Raw genomic sequence first — 25,691 nt, 5'->3', positions numbered from 1 at the left:
TACACTTGAAACTAATATATATTAATTACACTTGAATAAAAAAATAGAATTTTTCTGCCCCCCTGAAGGCCCTCCATGTTCCCTGTTCCAATTTTATCACTCTCCCTTATCCCAAAAGTAACCATCTTGTTGATTTTTATTATATTCAGTTCCTCGTATTTCTTTACAGTTTTATCTACTTCCATAAGTGCATCTACTTAGTTTAATCTACACTTTTGTTACAACAATTTTTTTGAGATATGAGTCACATACCATAAAATTCACCCATTTAAATTGTACAGTTCAGGGGCACCTTGGGTGGCTCAGTTGGTTAAGCGTCTGACTTCAGATCAGGTCATGATCTCACAGTCCTGAGTTCAAGTTCCACATCGGGCTCTGTGCTGACAGCTTGGAGCCTGGAGACTGCTTTGGATTCTGTGTCTCCCTCTCTCTTTGCCCCCCACCCCCTCCCCCCGGTCATGCTATATCTCTCTTTCTCAAAAATAATAAAAAACATTTTAAAAATCTTAAAAAAAACACTCATCACCTAACCCAAGATCATCTAGAATTTTTCCTATATTATTGTCTAGAAGTTTTATAGTTTTGTATATAATTTTTATATCTGTGATCCATTCTGAGTTAATTTTTGTGAAAATGTTAAGATCTGTGTCTAGCTTCTTTTTTCCCCCCATATATAGATGTCTAGTTGTTCTAGTATCATTTGTTGAAGATTTTCCTTTCTCTACTGGATTGTCCTTTCTCCTTTGTCAGTTTAAATCGTCTTTTCTCCTCTGTCAAAGTTTAGTTATTCTTGTGAGTCTAGTTCTGGACTCTATTCTGTTCTCTTCATCTGTTTATTCTTTCACCAATACCAGTGTCTTGATTATTGTAGCTTTATAATATGTCTTGAAGTTAAGGGGTATCTTTCCTCTGACTTTGTTCTTCTTCAACATTGTGTTGGCTCTTCTGGTCTCTTGCCTTACCATATTGTTAAAAACCAAAATTCAGCTGAGTAAAAGTTAAAGATCTTAATGGCTCGGAGTGCCTGGGTGGCTCAGTCGGTTGAGCATCTGACTTTGGCTCAGGTCATGATATCACCGCTTGTGGGTTCAAGCCCTGCGTCAGGCTCTGTGCTGATAGCTCAGAGCCTGGAGCCTGCTTTGGATTCTGGGTCCCGCTCTCTCTGTGCCCCTCCCTCACTCATGCTCTGTCTCTCTCTCTCTCTCTCTCTCTCTCTCTCTCTCTCTCTCAAGAATAAATTTAAAAAAACATTAAAAAAATTTCAATGGCTCTATTCAACAATTTGTGAATCAGGCAGCATTCCATCTAGCAGATAGAAAGGCACACCAAAGGGCTGTACAAAATAGAAAGACTTACATAGGCAAAAGAGGGCAAGGCAAGGAAGTTACTAGTAAAGAATAGATTATTTTTCACCTTCCTTTAGAGAATGGCAGGGTTCTGTCTGGCAGAAACTCAGGCAGCATTCAGGAGTGCTGATCAGGTAATTCCAAACTGACTAGTTTAATATCCCATTTCTGGGATAAGATGAAGCAAATTAAGTTAAGTATTAAGCTTCAGTTTGGTGATGTGGGCTTAGCACAAGTGACTCAATTTTGAGCATGGTGTCTCTTTTTAAACTATGTATAAACAATATAAATTTAAATATTACTTAAATTTTTAAAATATTTATTTATTTTTGAGAAAGACAGAGAGAGAGACAGAGAACATGCATGCGTGAGTGGCAGAGGGGCAGAGAGAGAGGGAGACATAGAATCCAAAGCAGGCTTCAGTCTCTGAGCTGTCAGCACAGAGCCCAACATGGGGCTCGAACTCACGAACCACGAGATAATGACCTGAGCTGAAGTTGGAGGCTCAACTGACTGAGCCACCCAAGTATCCCAACAATATAAACTTTAGAATCAGTTTGTTGGTATCCAAATTGGATTTTGACTGGGATTGCACCGAATCTATAGATCAAGTTGGGAAGAACTGAAATTTTGACAATATTGAGTCTTCCTATTCATGAATATACAATATTTCTCCATTTATATAGATCTTCCAGGATTTCTTTACTGAATTTTGCTTTTTTCACTTGAGAGTTTATCTTGGAGATCACTTAAAAATTTTTTAAAAAATATTTATTTAGGGGCGCTTGGGTGGCGCAGTCGGTTAAGCGTCCGACTTCAGCCAGGTCACGATCTCGCGGTCCGTGAGTTCGAGCCCCGCGTCAGGCTCTGGGCTGATGGCTCGGAGCCTGGAGCCTGTTTCCGATTCTGTGTCTCCCTCTCTCTCTGCCCCTCCCCCGTTCATGCTCTGTCTCTCTCTGTCCCAAAAATAAATAAAACGTTGAAAAAAAAAATTAAAAAAAAAAAAAAAAAGAAAAAAAATATTTATTTATTTATCTGTTCACCCAGCATGGGGCTCGAAGTCATGACCCTGAGATGAAGAGTTGCATGCTCTTTCCCCTGAGCCACTCAGGGGCCCCTCCTGGAGATCACTTTATTTTTGTTTAATTTTTATTAAAATTTTTAAAAAAATATTCATTTTGAGAGCGAGCGAGCGAGCAAGCATATGAGCAGGGGGAAGGGCAGAGAGAGGAGAGAGAATCCCAAGCAGTGGCTCAGGGCTTGATTCCATGAATTGTGAGATCATGACCTAAGCTGAAATATATAGTCGGATGCTTAACTGACTGAGCCACCCAGGCACCCCAGAATCACTTTATATTATCACATACCTTATCTTTTTAAACAGGTGAATAATATTTTGTTGTGTATTATACAAAATTTTACGTAGCCTTTCTTCTGTTGATGGATGTTTAGGTTGTTTCCATTTTTTTTTTCTACCACAAATAGTGCTTATTATTTATCTTTTATCATTTATCTTTGTGTTCAAGGGTGGGCAGATCTTTGTATAAATTCCTAGGAATAAAGTTGGTCAAAAGTATGTACACTTTTTTTCCTTTTTTTGAGAAGGGGAGAGAGAGAGAGAGAATGAGCAGGAGTTGTGGGGGGGTGGGTAGAAGGAGAATGAGAATCTCAAGTAGACTCCATGCCCAGTGCAGAGCTCAATGCAGGGCTTCATCTCACAACCATGCAATCAAGACCTGAGCCAAAATTGAGAGTGAGTTGCTTAACCAGCTGAGCCACCCAGGTGCCCCAAAAGTATGTGCATTTTTTATTTTGATAACTTTTGCCAATTTTCCCTTCAAATAAGTATAGCTTACACTCCCAAAACAGTACATGGGAGTATTCATTTTCCATAGCTTCACCGATACAGCAGTTACTGAATCTTATAATTTTTATCAATTGGATTAGAGAAAGATATATCTTACTGTAGTGTTTTTTGTTTTTTTTTTTTTTTTTTTTTTTAAATTTTTTTTAACGTTTATTTATTTTTGAGACAGAGAGAGACAGAGATGAACGGGGGAGGGTCAGAGAGAGGGAGACACAGAATCGGAAACAGGCTCCAGGCTCTGAGCCGTCAGCCCAGAGCCCGACGCGGGGCTCGAACTCACGGACCGCGAGATCGTGACCTGGCTGAAGTCGGACGCTTAACTGACTGTGCCACCCAGGCGCCCCTGTAGTGTTTTTTTTTAAATTTTTATTATTATTATTATTTTAGTTTTGAGACAGAGAGAGAGACAGAGCATGAGTGGAGGAGGGGCAGAGCAAGAGAGGGAGACACAGAATCCAAAGCAGGCTCCAGGCTCTGAACTGTCAGCACAGAGCCCGATGCAGGGCTCAAACTCACAGACCACGAGATCATGACCTGAGCTGAAGTCGGACACTTAGCCAACTGAGCCACCCAGGCACCCCCTCACTGTAGTGTTTATATTTCTTCTGAATGTGAGATAGGGCTGCTTTTTATCTGTTTAAAAGTCTTAGTAATATAAACTATCTTTTAAAAACTGGTTATGTCGGGGGCGCCTGGGTGGCTCAGTTGGTTAAATGTCCAACTCTTAATCTTAGCTCAGGTCATGACAGTTTGTGGGATGGAGCCCCTAGCCCCTGCTTGGGATTCTCTCTCTGTCTCTGCCCCCTCCCCCTGCTTGCACTCACTTGCTCTAAATAAATAAGTAAACTTAAAAGAAAAACTGATTAATGGGAAAATGTTGGAATTATGAATGACTCACAACACCTTAAGATAAGTAAATGTAAATGGTAAAATATTTAAGATTTTTTATATTCCTTAAAAAACAAGATGATTTTGGTATTCAATTATTCTAATTAATAAACCATTTATCATAATGTCCTTATATAAGTATTTGAAACAATTTTAGAATTATAGTTACTTTTCATCTGGACTACTACATGGCTTCTCATGTGATTTAAATATAAGCTATTTAATATTGTTAATAAAATGTGATAATGTTTATATATATCCTAAAGTTGGGTTACGATACTAAGGTGAAAATTTATAAGTGATACCACTTAACTATTCTTTTTTCTTTGGCTGCAACTTTATTTAAAAATTTTTTTAGAAAAGGTATGTATTTCTCCATGAAAAAGCAATTTATTCTTGTTGTTTCAGACCTGTAGATATCTGGGCTTTAGGTTGTATGATCATTGAGATGGCCACTGGAAATCCCTATCTTCCTAGCAGCTCTGATTTGGATTTACTTCATAAAATTGTTTTAAAAGTAGGTAGGTACTACTGAAATATACTGTTAAATGCCTGAAATAGATATTGCCAGATCACGTCTGCTTGATATTCAGATTCAGTTTTTTCTTTATAAGAACAGGGAAGCATATTGTTTTGGTAGATGGCAGCAAGTGGAAGCCTTGGGCTGATAAAGAAAGTAGAAAATTCTCTGTTTTTGTAAATAATATTTTCTTTGCTAGGATGTAAATAGCTAAGACATTTGCTAATGATTGATAGTAAGAAAAATAGTACAGTAGGAAACTACTTCAAATTGTCTGAAAGTTGTTCTAAAGTTTTGGCTTCTACAAATATTTGCATCTCTGAAAGAGGACTTTTAAATAATAGAGTTGATTTAGATGTCTTTTAAAGTAGTTGGAGATAGAAAGTTACTGAGATTTTTTTTTTTTTTTTAGCCACAATAAATAACCAGGTACCTAAATAACTTATTCAAAAATACATTTGCTGAGGGGTGCCTGGGTGGCTCAGTTGGTTAAGCGTCGGACTTCAGCTCAGGTCATGATCTCACAATTTGTGAGTTCAAGCCCTTTGGTGGGCTCTGTGCCTGATGGCTCAGAACTTGGAGCCTGCTTCAGATTCTGTGTCTTTCTCTCTCTCTGTCCTTCCCCTGCTTGCACTCTGTCTCTGCCTCTCTCTCAAAAATAAATAAACATTAAATTTTTATTAAATTAAAAAAGTAATTAAAAATACACTCGATGAGAGCTGAATTATGATGATCTGCCTTGACTATCCAAACATTTTGATGGTTGGCCTTGCTCATGGAGTTTCAGTGATTTGTTTTTTTATATATTTCTGAATGAGGAGTTTGAGGAGCCCCTTTTGTGGTAGAGAGGCTATACATAAACATGTAATTACAGATCATGAAGAAGATACTGTGAGCAACCATAAAAATCATGAAATCTGGATAAATATTAATTAAAGATTTAGTTCAGAGTCTTAGAGCATCATACTTTTTTGGGTCATCTTTAAAGTTCTCGTTATTAGATTAATGTTAGAAAAAAACCCTAGAGATGATAGGATTACTTTTGTCCTTTTACAGATAAGGAAACTGAAGCATAGAAAGGAAAGAGATTTGCCCAAGTGCACAGCCCTATTTATAGCAAAACTGGCGCTAGAACTTAGCTTTCTCCACTGCTGTTTATGGTTCTTTCCATTCTACTACTACTCCATAGCCTTGTTTCTTCTTTGCAATATTGCTATTTCTAAATAATTTAGATATTTTAGCTGTTTTGAGTAAGGCTTTGCTGACGAACACTTGTTAGTTAAGCTATTTAGATGCCCATATGGAAATATGTAAAAGTTTGCGCTTTTCTTGATAACATCGTATATTATGTCTTATAATTTGGGAAATGAAAACGAACCTGGTGGTTTTAAATTTTCTACTGCTTACCTGCTATCAACAGATTACTGGGGAAACTTATGAACTTTTACTCTGTATTCAGATAGTGCTTTCTTCAACCTTAAAAAATTAACATAATTGTTATTCTCCCTTTTTAGTAATTTAATGCAAGTCACATAGCAATTTATTTTGATTTTAGATTAATTTCCTTGTTTTCTTATATTCATATTTTTTTTTCTTTCCAGGCAATTTGACACCTCATTTACAGAATATCTTTTCCAAGAGTCCCATTTTTGCTGGGGTGGTCCTTCCTCAAGTTCAACACTCCAAAAATGCAAGAAAAAAATACCCAAAGCTAAATGGATTGTTGGCAGATATAGTTCATGTAGGTTAAGAATTAAGGACATATTTTGTGGAAATTTGCATAAATTATAATACAGTTTTAGGATATTACTTTAATGAAATTCCAAAAGGATTCGTAATGTTAACTGTTAACAGTTACTATATTCCTCTGTCTTTATGTCTTTAGTCCAGAGAAATTAAAATTCATAGACTATAAAACTGAAAGCTCCCTAGGATAATCCTGTCCATTATTTTTAGTTTATCCCAATTTTAATGATAATTAGGGATAAACTGGAAAAATTCAAAGGACTTGCAGTGTTTATCACCACCTTTTAACAGCCAGTCTACCCAAGTTAGGGATCTGTTCCTTGTACACTGGTATCGTAAGATATCTACAAGGCATTGGCAGCTGCAGTTTTAATTTTATAAATTCACCCTGAATTTGAAGAAAACAAAAACATCATACTGTATAGCACTTTCTAATTATTTTAAAATTTAAATTTTATTTTAAACTCGGTAATAAATATGCCAATATACTCAGTACTAAATTCAAAAAGTTAGAGAATTTACTGTGGAAAGTTAAATCTGCTTCTGTTTATTTTTTCTATCCAGCCAATTTCCTTTCCCAGGTCAAGTGAAGTATCTTATTTCTGATGTATAGCCCTTTAAAAAAAGTGGTTACCTAAATTTCAAAGTAAATATGGTATAGTGTTTATCAGAAGGGGCTCTGGAATCACATAGACTAAAACTCAGCTGTGTCACTAATTAGCTCTGTAACCTTGGGAAAGTCACTTAATCTCTGTGCCCCAGTTTACTGGGCTATAAAACAGCTTTAACAGTCTTCATTTTCTGGGGCTGCAGAATTAAATGAGGTAATGGTGAAAATGTTCTGAGCACAGGGCCTTTGATAAACTATCAACAAATGTTAATATTAATTGTTGCTTTTGCTATTTAGGTAAACTTACTAACCGTATGATATGTAACATCTAAAGACTATTTTTAAAGGAAAAAATGATTTCATTGGTATCTGGAGAGAACTAGAATTTCGTAAGAATCAGATTTATTTACTACATTTTCAATTGAATTTATTTTATATATCATAGTTTTAATTCTACAAAGAATACGTAATGATTATAGAAAAAGTAGAAAATACATGATAAACAAAAAGGAGAAGTTAAGGTTTTCCCACAATCTGGAAAAATTACTGTTGATATTTTGATTTACATACTTCTAGGCTTTTGTCAACCAAATACATGCATAGAAATTTATGCTTTTTAAAAGATTTCATACTTCACACAGTGTTGTGTGACCTGTTTGTTATGTAACCATCTCAGTAAATATGGAACTATATCATAATTTTCAATGGTTACATGGTATTCCACTGTATGACTATAATATAGTTTGTTTAACTGATCCTACAATTTTGAACATTTGTTTTCAGGTTTTCTCTGTCACTATTGGTAAAGATGCTTTAGTGAATGTCTTTTATTGAATTAATTAATTAATTAATTTTGAAATCTTTATTTATTTTGAGAGCAAGAAAGTATGAGCAGGGGAGAGGCAGAGAGAGGGAGAGAAAGAAACCCAAGTGGGCTTCCCACCATCAGCACAGAGCCCAGTGTGGGGCTGGATTTCCCTGAAACCATGAGATCATAACTTGAGCCAAAATTAACAGTCAGATGCTCACGTGACTAAGCCACCCAGGCAGCCTAGTGAACATCTTTTAAATATGTCTTTTTGAACTTATTTTATTATTTTTTAGGATAAATTCCTAGAATTATGATTAGCGGGCCACAGGGTTTACACTTTTTCAGAATTAAAAAAAAAGATTTTTTTAAATGTTTATTTTTGAGGGAGAGACTCAGTCAGAGACAGAGCATGATTGGGGGGGGTGGGGGGGGACAGAGAGAGAAGGAGACACAGAATCCAAAGCAGGCTCCAGGCTCTGAGCTGTCAGCACAGAGCCTGATGTAGGGCTCGAATCCATGAAACGTGAGATCATGACCCGAGCTGAGATCGGCTGGTTAACCGACTGAGCCACCCAAGCGCCCCATTTTTCAGAAGTTTTGATATATTGTTCTATATTTTCCCCCAGAAAGGTTTTACTGATTTATACTCAAGTACTCCCAAGCAGCATTGGATATAAATTCCCACTCTCAATCTAACATTGGATATTACAGTTTTTAAAATATTTGCCTATTTTTTATTGTTTAAAAAATGTTTATTTATTATTTTAAGAGAGAGAGAGCATGAGCAGGGGAGGGGCAAAGAGAGAGGGAGAGAGAATCTTAAGCAGGTTCCATACCCAATGTGGAGCCTGACATGGGGCTCGATCCCACAACCCTGGGATCATGACCTGAACCAAAATCAAGAGTCTGATGCGCGACTGACTGAGACACCCACATTCTCCTATTTGCCTATTTTTCAAAAGTAACACCTATACTCAATGTGGCACTCAAACTCATAACCTCAAGATCAGGGGTCACATACTCCACTGACTGAGCCAGCCAGGCATTACAAAATATTTGCCGATTTAATAAGTTTAAAATAGCATCTTTTTTTTAGTTGCAGTTATATGATTACAGGAAAGGTTGAATATATTACCTTTATTATTAATATAATACAATATAAATTGGCCATAATAATGAAAAATTATTAGTATATAATATATAATATAAATCTATAGAAATAATATAAACAATATTTAAGAATGATTAAACTATTTTTCAGACCATCTTTTTTCATATAGATTTGTGAAGTAATAAGCATATTAGTCTTTATCATATATGTTGTAAATATTTTTCTTCAACTTGAATAATCCTGTGACTTGGTTTGCCACATTTATCATAGACAAAATACTTATACATGCTTGGGTCTTTTTCTATTTCATTGATTTCTTTCTTTAGTCTAGTGTAAGTACCAGTTTAATTGATTATTGTAACTTTAGTTTTGTTTTTAATTACTCCTTCCCACTTTTATTTTATTTTAGGTTTTATTTTTAAGTAATCTCTATACTCAACATATGACTTTAACTCAGAACCCTGAGATCAAGAGTAACATGCTCCACTGACTGAGCCAGTCAGGTGCCCCGACTATTGCAACTTTAAAATACATCTTAATATTTGGGCAAAGCATGTATCATTTCCTAGATTTAAATTTTGTAAGCAACTTTATTGTGACATAATTTATATACAGTAAACTACACATACTTAAAATTTGCAATTTGATGAGTTTTGATAGGTGTATACACCTATGAAACCACCACCACAATCAAGATATCTAACATTTCCATCACCCTACAAAATGTCCTTTTGTCCTTTTACAATCTATCTTTCCCATCATTTCAGTTCCCAGACAACCTCTGAGTTGCTTTCTGTCACTGTAGATTAGTTCACATTTTCTAGAATATATATACATGGAATTACATAGTATGTACTCTTCAACTCAGCATTATGGTTTAGAGATTCATTCATGGCTTTGTGTGTATCAGTAGTTGATTCCTTTTTATTGCTGAGTAGTAGTCCATTGTATGGATCTGTAGCAATTATTAATCTATTCCCTTGTTTTGGGTTGTTTCCTATTTTTGGCTGTTACAAATAAAATTGCTATGAACATTCATGTATATGTCTTTGTGTAGATGTATAGTTTTATTCTCTTGAGTAAATATCTAAGACTGAAATGGTGGGTGGGTTTAAGGTATGTGTATGTTTGATTTTTAATGAAACTGCCAGTCTGTTTCTCAAAGTATCATATTTTACATTTTCCAAACTAGGGCATAGATTTAAATTTTCTGGTTATATTATTCAGAGAAGGACTAATTTAGTCTACCTCTAATAGGCTATGACTTGGGCAGACTTTTTAACATTTTTCTTAATAAATTTTATTGACAGATTACTGTTACACTCTAAAATAAGTATATATTTTTAACTAGTTGCAGTTTTAAGGGTATGGGTATTCCCGCATCATAAAGTGGATAATGAATTCAGTTTTGCTTTGTGACTCAATATATTTTTATTACAGTAAAAAATGCATAATATGAAATCTACCCTCTTACCAAATTTCAAAATGTATAGTATAGCTATACATTAGCTATATTCTTATTGTTGTATAGCAGATCTTTACAACTTTTTTTTGTGAATCACTTTAAACATACATATTTGGACATAAATGAAAAGGTAATATTATATTCAATTACCTTGGTTTTTCTGGATTTTAATTACACTTTTATTTATTAGATCTTAGACAAATTGATTTCTCTGGGCCTCAGTCTCTTTATCTGTGCAATGGGAGTAATAATATATACCTTGTAGGGTTGTTGCTGGGATCAAATAATAGGAAAAAGCTAGGTGGAGTGTTGTGTGGCACACAGTAAACATCAATAAAAGTTACCAATTATTATTATTCTTTGCCTTTTTTAAAAGGAAGAATGAAAATTATGATGCAAATGAATTTTATTCAAATTCTGTCATTAATATTTTGGTTAAAAATATCTTCTATTTACAACCATATAAAGATTTCTTATGTTCGACTTATTTTTAAATGATTAATTTTAAAAAAAATATTTATTTATATTTGAGAGAGAGACACAGAGAGAGAGACAGAGTATGAGCAGGGGAGGGGCAGTGAGAGAGGGAGACACAGAATTTGAAGTAGGCTCCAGGCTCTGAGCTGTCAGCACAGAGCCCAGTGAGGGACTCAAGCCCATGAGCCATGAGATCATGACCTGAGCGAAGCTGGATGCTTAACCCACTGAGCTACCCAGGCTCCTTTCAACTTATTTTTAAAACTATTACTTCTATCACCTATTTTTGTTTTGTGGTTTTTTTTTTTTAATCTCTATTCAGTTGAAATATTCTCAAAATAGGGTAAGAGAAAAGAGCTGTTCTTATAATGGATTATTGAAAGATTTGAGTGCTTGAAGGTTTGTGAAGTTGTATTATAGGAAGAGCACTGGATTAGGATTCAGACAATGAGTTAAAATCCTCATATGGTAAATCACTAATTATGCTTCTAGTACCGTAAAAGGGAAATAATAATCCATGAACTTTTCACCTTATGGTGCTGATAAGAGGATCAAAAAGAACAAATTAATTTCTGCTAATTGCAGCTGAAACAAACCGACTTCTGTTTTGCCTAGAATCATAGGACGTTTAACCTGTAATGATGCTTTACAAGTACAAATTTCTTAGGGAAATAAATGGTCAGAACTCACTGTCACAAATTTCTAAGGTCTAATTCCATCTTCTTAAGAATCTTTTTAGCTCTGGGTAATTAGTTAACTTCTACATAGGTCAATTTAATTTTTACCTTATAGAGCCCTGTTAGAAACTTATTAATGTTAGAATCTTTTTTTTTTTTTTTCATTTTCTAGGCTTGTTTACAAATTGATCCTGCTGAGAGGATATCATCAACTGATCTTTTGCATCATGAGTATTTTACTAGAGATGGATTTATAGAAAAGTAAGCATGTTGAGTGATTATGGACTTTATAGTGTTTTATATTAGGAAGTTTTAGTAGCATGAGAATTGCTGCATAGGTTAATGTTACACACACAGAAAATTCAATTTAACAAAAACTTTACTGAGTTCCTCGCTATTGACTAGGTATATGGTAGGCTCACAGGTGTTATGATGAAAATTGTAATAAAAATAATTGTAGTTAACATTCATTACAGTTACTATGTCCTAGGCAGTATGCTAAGCTCTTTACACACATTTTCAATGGCAATCATAGGCCAGAAGATAGTAAATAAACAATCAGTACTGTTTAACTTTATTCCCATTTGGACCCCTGACTCAGAATAGTCTGGTTTTTCCTCTTCTGACAGCTTCTCTGATCTATATGTTATAGTTGGCATTTATTTCCCGAATGATTTTTTTCCCTCTGCTTTATTTATTCTCTATTGCAGTCCCTGTTGTCATATTCTCCCTACCAAAATAGAAATTTCTGGAACGTAGGGACCTCTAGTCCTTCTGTGTCCAACATTGTATATGTAACATATAATGACAGTGTATATTTATAAATCAGCTATATTTCTTTAAAAGAAACCCACTGTTTTCTATTTGGGCTTTGAAAGAAGAATTTTTTCTTTAATTGCAGAGTCATTCAGTTGGTCTTTGGATGTGAGGTCAGAAAATATGGACATCATTTGAAAATGTGATGAATTTAAGATTAGGCATGGAAAGTTCCAGGAACTGCCATTGAAGATATACTATAATAGAAAAAGGCAAAGAAGAGAGAATCCTTTAGAGTACTTAGAACTTGAAACATTTTAAGAATTTTAATATAAAATAAAAAATGTAAAGAAGGTATATTGAAAATCCATTGATGAAAAAAGTGCCAGTTATTGAATTAAAAAGTTGCTTTATATCACTTCTCCATAGACCAAGTTGATTTCTCCTGGATACTTAGATACTAGGATTTTAGCATGATGGGGTGAAAGTTCTTGAATTCCAATGATCGAATTCTCAGAAAATGTTTGGAGAAGACCTTTTCCTTTGATAAGTGACCTCTCCCTTTCACAGAGCCTTCTGCAATGCAAAGGAGTTTTGGCAGAAGTATGACATTTTCTTATTCAGCCAAATGAATCACACTGTTTATTTTCTTCGTCTCTTCACACTCCCCTTTACTAGACATGTGCCCTGCCCAGCCCTGTCAAGATTGGGTTGAACTAGGGAAGAATTTACTCATGGAATGGTATTTTAAAGTTTCCACAAACTAGGGGACACCTGGCTGGCTCAGTTGGTGGAGGATGTGACTTTTGAACTTGGGGGGTGAGTTCAAGACCCAATTGTGTGTAGAGCCACTTAAAAAATAAATAAAATAAAATTTCTCCAAAGTGATAATAATAGCTGCTTCAGGGAGGGGAACTGTGCAACTCAGGGGCAGGGTAGGAAGGAGACTTTTCAATACAGCCTTTTACGTTTTGAGCCATGTGAATGGTTTTCTATTAAAAAATAAGTAACATAAAAAAATCAAACTAAAACCAAAATCATCCCCCTTCAATATTGATGTATTCTGTTACACTTTGTACTAAAAATATTTCTCTAGACTAAGATTTCAGAAACTAATTAGTTCATCTTTTAAGTACTGTTACTTTGAAGAAACACAAAAAGGACAAAATGGTTTGGGTTTTCCTTGGAAAGAATAATACATTTATGAAAATTAAAAAAATAATTTTATTGAGTAAAGTTTTCTAAAAGTTTTATATAGTAAATTCCCATGCCAAAATTTTTGGAAGATTTATCTTTACCAGGAAGCCATTTGTATTAAATAAATATTGTACCATCTCTTGGCACACATGCATTTTTAATAACTTATTTATGCTGTAGTTAGCACGTAAATTAATTGATTAACTGGTACATTAAAGATAAAATACTTTATATAAATAAAAGATTATTGGTTGATAATTGCTTGTTTTATCAGATTTATACCAGAACTGAGAGCTAAATTACTACAAGAAGCAAAAGTCAATTCATTCATAAAGCCAAAAGAGAATTCTAAAGAAAATGAACTTATGAAAGATGAAAGGAAAACAACTTCTACCAATACACTGTTAAGTACTCCAATTTTGGGAAAGGTAAAGACTATTCTCTTTTTGGCCAATATAACTGTATTATAAGTAGCACTCTAATGATAAAAATAACTGTTCTTCTGACTCAGATTTTGGATGTTTGGATATTTCCTATTCCAGGAAATGGAAAAAGAGAAAAGGCCCAAGGAGATCAAAGTCAGAGTTATTAAAGTCAAAGGAGGAAAAGGAGATATCTTAGAATCAAAAAAGACAGAGTGTGAAGGTGGACATTGTCAACAGGATGCAGTTGAAAATGTTCATACTATATCTCAAGACACAAAATCTATAATCAGTGAACTACCAAACCCTGTCAATCCCGGCACTAACTCTAATGGAATGAAAAATGATCCACATGCTGGAGGTAGTATGATGATGCCACCTATCAATCTAACTAGCAGTAATTTGGTGGCTTCAAATCCCAAATCAAATCTTTCCCACTCCAAGGTGAGTTGTGACAGAAAAAGACAGAAGGAAATGAACCTAAGTGATACAACATTCCTATATAAAGGTGTTTCAAGGAATCAAGTTCATAGTGTCTGTATATAAACTGAATTTGAGGATATGTTGAAATTATAATAATAGGACATTACTGAGTGTTTCTTAAGAATGCCATAGAAGAAATTAACTTTTATTACCTATATAGATGTCTAATTTTCCACTTATGCCTTTGGGAAAAACCTCACTTTTAAAAACAAGAGCCTCAGGATAATTTCTTCCCATTTGAAGAAGAAAAGGTGATATTACCTAGGTTCTGGGACTGATGTGCCTTGGTATAACAAAGTAAGCATTTTTTTCTGTATCATAGCAGATTTTCTAAATGGAGGAGAATAGTTGAAAATAATCGTTTATAGTCAAATAGCCTTTGAAGATCAAGTATTTGGGGAGGAAAACAACATATTGGGCCAGTTGTAGATTTAGCTACTGATACAGATTGAAAGACTGGTACCATGAGTCTGGTTAATCAAGGGCAGTGTGATGTATATAGCAAGGGTCTATTTAGTAAGGCATCAGGGATAGTTTTAAATTTAGGGAGAGGCACCTGGGTGGCTCAGTTGATTGGGTGTCCAACTCTTGATTTCGGCTCAGGTCATGATCTCAGTGTCATGGAATGGAGCCCTGCACCAATCTCCACACTGAGTGTGGAGCCTGCTTGGGATTCTCTGTCTATCTGTCTGTCTGTCTGTCTGTCTCTCTCCCCCTCTGTCCTCTCCCATGCTCCTGTTCTTTCTTTCTCTCTAAAATAAAATAATAAAAAAAACCTTTAAATTTAGGGACACTACCATGAATCTGGGTTAGGAAGGAGACTACATTCAGCATCCCAAGCCCATACTAACAGACTGGTTTGAGCTATAAGTTGTAAAGCTCAATGGCTGCAGCAGTGGGCCAGTGGACGTTTCTGTGTCAGTCCAAAGGTACAACAGTCTACAGACAGCAAGAGCCCATTTGTTCTTGAGAGGACCCCAAAACCCTAGTTGCAATAACCATGGTTGTAAGCCAGCCTTGGAAACCAAGCTCAGAAATTCAGAAACCAGTAGTTAAGAGATCCAGATTTAGAACAAATACAAGAAACCAAGTAGGCCAGCTGGAGTGAGCCCACAACATGGTTGTTACCACTGATGTTAGCCATGAGCAAGTTGTTCTCTGCTCTGTTTTCACCAACTTCTATCAATTGGCATTTACACAATGTGATTGCATTTTGTCACTCAGTGTTCAAACTGTAGACTGCCATGATATCACTTCATTACTGAAGCTAAAACAGAAGTGCTTATGGGGAGTTCTAATAACTTTGCCTTCATTTTTAAATAATAGGTTGACTGAAAGAGCGAAAAAGAGACATACTTCTTCACAATCTATTGTACAGGTTATGTCTAATAGCAGGCAAGAGGATTAGGTCCCACTCAAGTAAGGCAAGAACCTAGTCATTAAAATATGGCCTCTTTTAAACTTTATCCTTGACTCCCTCCCCATTCAATCCTTTTTTCTATCTTTAGGGCTCCAACATTTTAAAAAATGTGCTTTTAGCTTTTTTTTTTTTCCCCTCCTGAGATGAAAATAGGCCATCATTTCCTTAGTGCTTTCAGTTTTTGTTAATTTTTTATAATTTGATTTCTGTATTTAATGTGTGACTTGCACAAAAAAGTTAAGATTTTCACCCTTAAAAGTCACAAGACTTGGGGTGCCTGGCTAGCTCAGTCAGAAGAGCATGTGACTCTTGATCCTCTGGTTCATACGTTCGAGCCCTACGTAGTGTGTAGAGATTAGCTTAAAAAAAAATAGAATCTTAAAAAAAAAAGGCACAAGACTTTTTGGTCTTTTACTGCCCCCAAAGTGTTTTTAATATCTTATTTATAGATTAAAGGCAATTACCAAATAGACACATCAAACTTTTCACTAGAAAAATATAATCAGTGGGGCACCTGGGTGGGTCAGTAGGTAAGGCATCCAGCCTCAGCTCAGGTCATGATCTTGCAGTTCACGAGTTTGAGCCCCACATCAGGCTCTGTGCTGGCAGCTCAGAGCCTGGAGCCTGCTTCAGATTCTGTGTCTCCCTCTCTCTCTGCCTCTCCCCTGCTCACACACTCTCTCTCTCGCAAAAATAAATAAACATCAAAAAAAATTTTTTTAAAGAAAAATGCAATCAGTGTAGTTCATTGCCTTACTGTTTTACATAGGGAAGTAGCTTATTAAAAATTGAAGCATAATGTTATTTATAATAATAAAAAATGAAAACAACACAAATCTATCTAAGAGCAAGCAAGTCATTAAGCACATTAATATATATTCACACAGTGGCATACTACATATTACATTGTGGTAGAGTGTTCATTAACTTAGCAGATTTTTTGTCATCTGTTGCCAAATGAGTGAAAATAGGTAACACATTTCTAGAGTTCTGGGTTCTCAGGTTTTCAATGTGTCCAGAGTACATCATTTTGTAAATGGAAAATAAATTATTAATAAAATGAACTGAAGCAGTTTGTCAAAGTCAGAGTACAATGAGTAGGATTATAAATTAAAAGTTAAGATTATGCTTCTCATGATCAACACTAGTATTCTCAGATTATCGAATATATCTTTAAAAGTTTGCTTCATGAAACTTTTATTGGAATTCAATCTGTTTATGTGTTTAATGGTATTCTATTCTACTTCTTAATTATTAAATAACCTTGCAAATGTAGACCTTTTATGACTATCTTATTACCTTCCAAATGGCTGGCAATTTTAGGCTTATGATTCAAAAAATAGTTACACATCTTTTTTAAAATTAACTCTTACTTCTTTGTTTGTTTAGAGCCAAATGGAGAAGGGTATATTTAATGAGCGAACAGGTCAAAATGACCAAATAGCAAATGGAAACAAAAGAAAGCTGAATTTTTCCAGATCTGACAGGAAGGAATTCCATTTCCCAGAACTGCCTTTCACGATACAGCCCAAGGAGATGAAACGAATGGAAGGTACATATCTGTTGCACAGCTTTACAAATTTCCAGATGTTATCTTTTACAAGACCTTTTTTTTGTAAGATAGCTTACATTTATAATATAATTTAGATAGAAAATAGATTGCTTTGAAAAATATTTTCAGCTGATGAGAATTTCTTTTCTCATAGTCAAATAAGAGGTAAGTCTTAAAGGAGATACTTTTAAAGAAGGATTAAGAAAACTTTAAAAGACAAATTTTTCAGTAGCTCAGTATTGTTGAAATGTTCGTACAATATTTGAGGAAAGTGATTTTGGTTCCGTATATGACCTGGAGTAAATCAGTTTCCTTTGTTTCTCCATGATTTTTGCCCACATAATAGCAGGAATGACATATGTGCTTCTGGCGTCTGAAGATACAGTAGATTAAGATTTATAACATGTATTGAGCTCTTAAAATGAAACACATTTTTTTTTTTTACAGAGTAAATGTTTTGTTTCTTTGAAGAACAGTGACACCTTGTGAAAAGTTATTATAATAGCAAGAATATAGTACTTGAATATAATTCAAGAGGGATTATCTGATCCACTTAATATGCAGAATTTAAAAAATAAATGTCTTCTTTTAATACCTGTAAGGCTATCTGTAAAGTGGTAAAACAAATCATTTGTGATTGGCATGTTTTACCACTATAGCTGATGATTTATTAAGTTCCATTTTAATATATTGAGAAACTGACTCTAGTGGATATCACAATTTCCATTTGAAACTCTTAAAAAGGAAAGTAAAATTTCAAGGTAGGAATAACAAGTTGTCACTGTTGTATATATTTTTGCAAAAGTTAAACAGATAAAAGTGCTGAAAAGGGAATCAAAGAAAACAGATTCATCTAAAATACCAACTTTACATAATAAGGATCAAAAAAACCCTTTTTTGTTTATAGTTTTAGTAAGGAGTGCTGTTTGGAACCCTTGACTTGGTATGTAAATTTAGTTATTACTAAAAGTTACATAAACATTCAAAATTCTGTAATCTTTGAACCTGAGAAACAGATTTATATTCTCTTAAAGTAACATATTAATAAAAGTTTTTAAAAGTTATTTTTTGGGGTAATTAATACTAACCCTCGTTTGAACGTTGAGTGATTAGAATATATGGTACCCGGGGAAAATATTATGTATGCTGTGTGTATTATGTAATGCTGGGCTCCTTTCTTCCTGTTTTCTCTTCAGTTTATTCTGCCATCTTTGCTTTCCACCAATAGTTCTATTTTTACAAAGATTTGTTCTCAGCTAGCTATCAGATAATATTGTTGAAATATCCCAACCCCTATCTCCCAGAGAGAGTCTTGAATTTATTTGGAAATCTTCAAGATCCTCAGTATCCAAATGTATACTCTCTAAAGGTATTCTTTTAGAAAAGGGTATGGTGCTCAGCACCCACTGAATTAAATCATAGAAATGGCCTTCTATGCTACACATTTGTAAGGTGAGCAACTTCATTAAATCAGTTTCTCATGTTATAAATAAAATTGATTATATTTTTAAATTCATGATGAAATTGGCACATACTTATTAAGGAAATTTGAAGCAATTAGCAAAATAGAGAGACTTTGAAACCATGTAAGAAGGTGTTTTCACTAAGTCTGTTCAATCGCTACATCATTTGGATTAAAGAGTTATCAAATATTGTTAGATATATCTTCAAAGTGATGCTTAGGCCTTATTTTTAGCTTAGAACTTGTTAAGAACTCCACAATCCACTTTGCAGAAAAGAGATGTTTTCTAGATAGAACAAGAAAGTCACTAATGGTCACTTTTTAGTTCACCGTAGAAAGTAGTGAGGTGGCCTTAAAGTTTTAAACTTTGGTGACTTACTGATGTCGCAGCTTGTTGAGTAGCACACCCTTTGCACATTCTTCAAATGACTGACTAAATTAGTTCCCTGTTTTTGGCTCCTAGTAACGTGCTGCATGTATTTATCCCACTGTCCCATGAGAGCCTCTGGAACTAAAATTATATTCCAATGCAGGAAGAAAGGAACTCTTAATTCTTTCATTTAAAGATTTCATTTAAATAAATAGGAAGGGAAAATCCCTTCTTGCTCCTGTGGTGTAGAACGCTTAAAAGTTGACCTTCTCAAGAGTGATCTTGAAACAGTTATAGTTATTAGAGAAGTAATCAGTGATGGTTGTCGTTTATTTGTGCTGCCCATTCACAATATGTGCCCATTCATAATATGTTAATGTCAGAATTAAGAAACTAAACTTTGAATTGGTAGTTTATTATTTTAGGGCACAATAGAGTATGACATGGTTTTAAAAATGCAAGATAGGATATAGCAACTTTCTTGTTCTGTTCCTGGCTGTGCCATTGACTTGTTTTTGAATTATCTAGTCAGATCCATGTGCTTCCCAGTTGTACATTCAACTCCTTCAGGCATCTTAAATGTATGCTGAACTAGTGTACATATTGACACACACATATATCTATATATCTACATATCTATCTATCTATCTATCTATCTATCTATCAACATACATATATTGAGTAGACAACATAATCTAAGAGAAACTCTAAATTACTGCTGATGAGTTAGGCAAGAGAGAAAAGAGCCCATACAAAGGCCACCTTCAGTTCTGTTTCATGATGATCATGAAGAATACTTTGCTAAAGAGTGTCTCGTATAAAACAAACCCCAGGTGCAAAGTATAAGTACTTATCTGTGGCTATATTTCCTTAGCCAAAGACTCACCATTTCCTCAATTAAGGTCCTGTTTCTATTTACTTTTTAGAATACAGGAAATGCACAAACTGAAAGGAAGAAGAACCTGCCAGGTGTAGAGTAGAAAATGCAGCAGATGAAAATTCAGGGAATCCCAGAATCATTGTATGGTTAAAAAAAAAAATCCTTTTTATTAATATTACACGCACAACAAATGCTGACTAGAGAATCCTACAGATACACCATAAATCCTGTGTAGTTATGTGTATATTCACCTAAATTTTTAAAAATTTATTAGTCTTTAAATTATTCATTTTTCTTAATTTAAACACTAAGTTATAGAAATTGCCCGACTGGTACATTCTAATAAAACTGCAACTTACATTAAGTCAGATAATTTTATCTGATGTTGTGTTGTCTTAGTCATGTATAATCAATGGTCATTCTTAACTTTGGTTCGGAACTTTATAATTATAGAAGGAAAAGTTTCTAATTGTGTAATAAAACGAGATCCCAATGTCTAATAGCACCAAACATTTCTGAGCAAACAATTAACACTTGATAAGCATGAAATAAGATTTGGTTCCACACTAAATATTCTGGAACAGCATTTAAACATATCATGAAGGTCATTTAAGAGGATGGAAATTGAGGACAGCACTGAAGCAAATCTTTTGGCTTGACCTGCATGTTTATCATTTAGTAGCTTATATAAAAACATATTATTACATATAATTTAACGTTAATACAGTCAAGGTTTTGGCAGCATGTAATTAAGTTCTTATTTCTGGTCTTACTGGCTTGGTTTCTGATTTTAGGGTGGAGATGGCCATTTTAAGGGGAAGAATTGGAAGAGGAACAGATTTTTTTCTGGTAGTGTTCTTTCTTTTAAATCTTAAAAATACAAATTGGCAAGTCTCCTCTTATTTTATGTACAATAGAAATGTAACATGAGCTATTAAGACAGCCATGCATCTTGCATTAGCATCATCCAACTTTGTTTCGTTAGCAAACCATTCACTGCTTTGTATTCTTCTAAGAATTCTGTTAGTTTAGAATTATGAAGTTACCTCTCCGCCTGCTTCTTTACTTGCCATGGTTACTGAGTTACGTAACACATCCTGTCATACGACACACACACTATACATACTCTGATATCTGCTCTTTGCTAATCACATAACCTGAAGTCTCTTTTATTTCCTAGAATGCTCAGGCTTCCTGAAGTGAGTTCTTAATGAAATATCTGACCCATTGTTTTAAAAGCTCTTCTTACCCTTACATGATTAAAAGTATGTTCTTGGGGCACCTGGGTGACTCAGTCAGTTAAGCGTGCAATTTAGGCTCAGGTCATGATTTCACGGCTCATGAGTTCCAGCTCCACGTCAGTCTCTGTGCTAACAGCTCAGAGCCTGGAGCCTGCTTCGGATTCTGTCTCCCTCTCTCTCTACCCCTCCTCTGCTCATGCTCTGTCTCTGTCTCTCAAAAATAAATAAACGTTAAAAAAAATTTTTAAAAAGTATGTTCTTAGCTGTAAAAGCATTTAAAATATTTATAAAATATCTGAAGATTGTATGATATTCAAGTGTTATTTAAATTCTTTTATTCTTTTTTGTTTTGTTTTCACTTAAATTCCACTTAGTTAATAATTCTTTTATTCTTTTGAACGACTCCCAGCACTCTTCCAGTTTCCTTGTTCCATCTGATAGTGCCTTTTATTTGGTACAGACTTTTTCTATTCCATAAGATATGTACAACCTGGAAGAGGTACACCACTAAAATTCTTGATTGTCCTGTTCTTAAAACAACAACAATAATAATAAAGTGGCATTATCTGGTATTTTACCAGGGCTTTACCTGATTTGGTACTTACTAAATAGACATGAGAAACAAAGGAAAACGTAATTTCTTTATTACAGTATTGTAATACTTTTTATCTTATTTTAATTATTTTTAAGTTTTTATTTTATTTTTAAGAGAGAGACAGAGAGAACGAGTGGGTGAGAGGCAAAGGGAGAGACACAAAAAGAGAATCTCAAGCAGGTTCCATGAGCCGGCAGGGTTCGGACTCACGAACCATGGGATCATGACCTGAGCTGAAACCAAAAGTTGGACACTTGACTGACTGAGCCAACCAGGTGCCACTCTTTTTATCTTAAGTTTGATTGGAATTAATACCTGAGATTATTATACATAATATACTTTTCTAATAGAATTCCTGTTACTTTTAGCAACTCATCTCCTCCAGGGAAATTAAGAGTTGTTCCCTGTAGTAGGTTCAACAGATATAAGTCTGCCTCTTACCTGTTGCATTTGGGTATTTGTTGATCCTACATCAATATCAAAGGATTCAACTTGTACAAAAAATGTCTACTTGGATTTTAATTGGGATTGTGTTAAATCTATATATCAGTTAGAGGAAAATTGATATCTTAATAATATTAAGTCTTTCAATACATGAGGATAAACTCTCCATTTATTTAGATCTTCTTCAATTTCTGTCTGTAATATTTTATACCAGTATTACACATCATTCATTAAATTTATTTCTATGTATTTTGTTTTTTTGATGCATTATAAATAGTATTGTTTTTAAATATCATTTTCCACTTGGTTTTGCTAATATACAGAAGAACAGTTTGTTTTTCTATCTTGATCTTGTATTCGGAGACTTTGCTAAATTCACTTAATTTATTCTAGTAGGTTTCCTAATTTCATTTGTTCCTTCTTTTCTTCCTTCTTTTTTTATATTCCTTAGGATTTCCCAGATAAGCAATCATAACATCTACAGATAAAGATAGTCTTACTTCTTCCTTCCCAATGTTTATGCCTTTTATTATTTTTTCTTGCCTTATTGCACTGACTAGGACATGTGACAATGTTGAACAGAAGTAGTGAGAGTGAATGGACATCCTTGATTTTTTTCCTGTACTGGAGGGAAAAAATTCAGCTTTTTCCCATTATGATGTTAGTTACAGGTTTTATATACATGACTTTTATTACACTGAGGAAGGTTTCTTCCCTTTCTCTTTGCTCGAGCAGATGTTAAATTTTGTTAAATGTTTTTCCCATAACAACTGAGATGTTCTTAGGATTTTCCTTCTTTATTATGTTAATGTGAATTATATTAACTGATGTTTGAATGTGAAATCAACCTTACATTCCTGAGATTAAATATCACATGATCCTTTTTATGTTTTGTTTTGGATTTGGTTGGTTAATATTTTATTAAGGATTTTGACATTTATGTTAAGGAGGAATTTTAGTGCTTTTTTTTTTCCTTATATTGTACTTGTTTGGTTTTGGTGTCAGTGTTACGTTGCTTTATAAATGAGTTGGGAAGTGTTCTCTCTTCCTCTATTTTCTGAAAGATTGATTTTCTTTTTTCCTTAAATGTTTGTTAGAAATTCCAGGGAGGGAGTGCCTGGGTGGCTTAGTTCGGTTAAGTGTTGGACTCTTGATTTCAGCTCAGGTCATGATCTCACAGTTCATGGGTTTGAGCTCCGCATAGGGCTCTGTGTTGGTAGTGTGGAGCCTGCTTGGGATTCTGTCTCCTTCTCTCTCTGCCCCTCTGCCACTTGCTCTCTGCATCTTTCTCAAAAATAAATTAAAATAAACTTAAAAAAAAAAAAGAAAGAACAATAAAGAAACACCAGGGAAGCCAACAAGGCCTGGAATTTTCTTTGTGGAAATATTTTAATATACAAATTCAATTTCCTTCAATTTATTTAAGAGATATCCACATCCATTATTTCTCCTTGTATCAGTTTTGGTAATTTGCCTCCTTCAAATAATTTATTCATTTCATCAAAGTTGCTGATTTTATTGGGATGCCTGGGTGACTCAGTTGGTTAAGCATCTGACTTCCATGATCTCACCACTCATGGGTCCGAGCCCCGCCTTGGGCTCTGTGCTGACAGCTCAGAGCCTGGAGCTTACTTCGGATTCTCTGCCTCCCTCTCTCTCTGCTCCTATGCTGCACACACTCTTTCTCTCTCAAAAATAAATAAACATTAAAAAAATTTTTTTAATTAAAAAAATAAAATAAAAGATGTTTTAAAAGTTTATTTGTTTATTTTGAGAGAGAGAGAGAGAGAGAGAGAGTGTGTGTGTGTGTGTGTGTGTGTGCATGCAAGTGAGCACGGGAGGGGCAGAGAGAGAGGGAGAGAGAGAATCCCAAGCAGGCTCTATAAAAACATGGAGTTTGATGCAGGGCTTGAACTCATGAACTGTGAGATCATGACCTGAGCCAAAATCAAGAGTCAGACACTTAACCAACTGAGCTACCCAGGTGGCCCTAAAAGATTTTATTTTTAGATAATCCCTGCACCCAACGTGTGGCTCACATTTACAACCACAAGATCAAGAGTTGCATGCTCTACTGACTAAGCCAGCCAGACACCCCCATACCTGAGTTTATGATAATGAAGCCCCCTGTCAACCACATCTGAGTTTTTGCTAATGAGATGCCTCTTAGAGGAAAAGGGCTGGTTCTGAGAGGAACTAACAATATGACAAGAGGATTAGAATTTTCAGCTCTGAGCTCTAGGGAGAGAAGGGCTAGAGATTGAGTTCATCACCAGTGGCCAGTGATTTAATCGCTTATGTCTATATACTGGCACCTCCATGAAAACCTAAACAAAGGGATTTGGAGAGCTTTCCAATTGGTAAATACATTGAGGTCCTGGGAGGATGATGCACCCAGAAAAGTCATGAAAACTCTGCACTCCTCCCCACATACTTTTTCCTATGCATCTTTTTCATTTGGCTCTTTCTGAATTGTATCCTTTATAATAAATTGATAATAGCAAGTAAACCACTTTCCTGAGTTCTGTGAGCCATTCTAGCAAATTATTAGACCCAAGAAAGAGGTTGTGGCAATTCCTGATTTACAGCCAGTTGGTAAGAAGTAGAAGAGGCCCAGACTTGTGACTGGAGTCTGAAGTGAGGGACAGTCTTGCACTGAGCCCTTAAGCTGTGGGCTAACTCCAGGTAGTGTCAGAAGTGTTATGAGTAGAAGAAGCAGTTTTTCTATTAACTTTTATTTTTCTGGCTCCTGAAAGGTGGAGCTGAGGTCATGACTTGAGACTTCTCATCTTTTATTTAAAAAAATTTTTTTTTAATGTTTATTTATTTTTGAGAGAGAGAGAGAGAGAGCTTGCGTGTGAGCAGGGGAGGGGCAGAGAGAGAGAGAGAGAGAGAGGGAGACACAGAATCCAAAGCAGGCTCCAGGCTCCAAGCTGTCAGCACAGAGATAGATGTGGGGCTGGAACCCATGAACCATGAGATCATGACATGAGCCGAAATTGGACACTGAACCAACTGAGCCATCCTGGCACCCCTCCTCTTTTCTAATATGAACATTTAAAGCTTTAAATTTCCATGTTAACTGTATGCCACAAATTTAAATAGTATTATTTCAATCAGTTAAACATATTTCCCAATTTCCTTTATGATTTCTTTTGTTGTTTAATTATCAACTATTTAGGTCGGTTCCAACTATCTTACTATTATCAATTTTTTATTTAATTTTCAGAGAATATATTATTTCGGTCCTAAATCCGCTGAGACCTGTTTTATGTCCCAGCATATGGTTTATCTTATTGAATGTTGAAAAAAACTTAAAATGAATGTGTATACTTGAAAATAAGTATTCTC

The 25,691-nt window shown here is 34.8% G+C and overlaps 1 protein-coding gene across 14 annotated transcripts in view; it reads left to right on the top strand.

The window, feature by feature from the left end:
* The window catches only part of CDKL3 (cyclin dependent kinase like 3), a 102,058-nt gene that overhangs the window by 24,480 nt on the left and 51,887 nt on the right, over positions 1-25,691 (top strand). For 12 of the 14 annotated variants that reach the window (XR_007148317.1, XR_007148244.1, XR_007148494.1 and 9 more), the window contains exons 5-10: positions 4,510-4,622; positions 6,223-6,362; positions 11,691-11,779; positions 13,746-13,899; positions 14,014-14,337; positions 17,186-17,348. Coding sequence is in view for 3 of the 14 variants with exons in the window: in XM_047838042.1 (XP_047693998.1) it covers positions 4,510-4,622; positions 6,223-6,362; positions 11,691-11,779; positions 13,746-13,899; positions 14,014-14,337; positions 17,186-17,348 (983 nt within the window). In the remaining 11 variants the exon portion in view is untranslated. Of the gene's footprint in view, positions 1-4,509; positions 4,623-6,222; positions 6,363-11,690; positions 11,780-13,745; positions 13,900-14,013; positions 14,338-17,185; positions 17,349-20,854; positions 20,910-25,691 lie in introns of all 14 variants that reach the window. The other 2 variants (XM_047838916.1, XM_047839653.1) reach the window with 1 other exon arrangement.

The sequence above is a fragment of the Prionailurus viverrinus genome, chromosome A1, assembly GCF_022837055.1.
Source record: "Prionailurus viverrinus isolate Anna chromosome A1, UM_Priviv_1.0, whole genome shotgun sequence".
Taxonomy (NCBI): Eukaryota; Metazoa; Chordata; class Mammalia; order Carnivora; family Felidae; genus Prionailurus; species Prionailurus viverrinus.
Note: the sequence above shows the minus strand (reverse complement) of the source record. Positions and strands in the feature narration are given on the sequence as shown.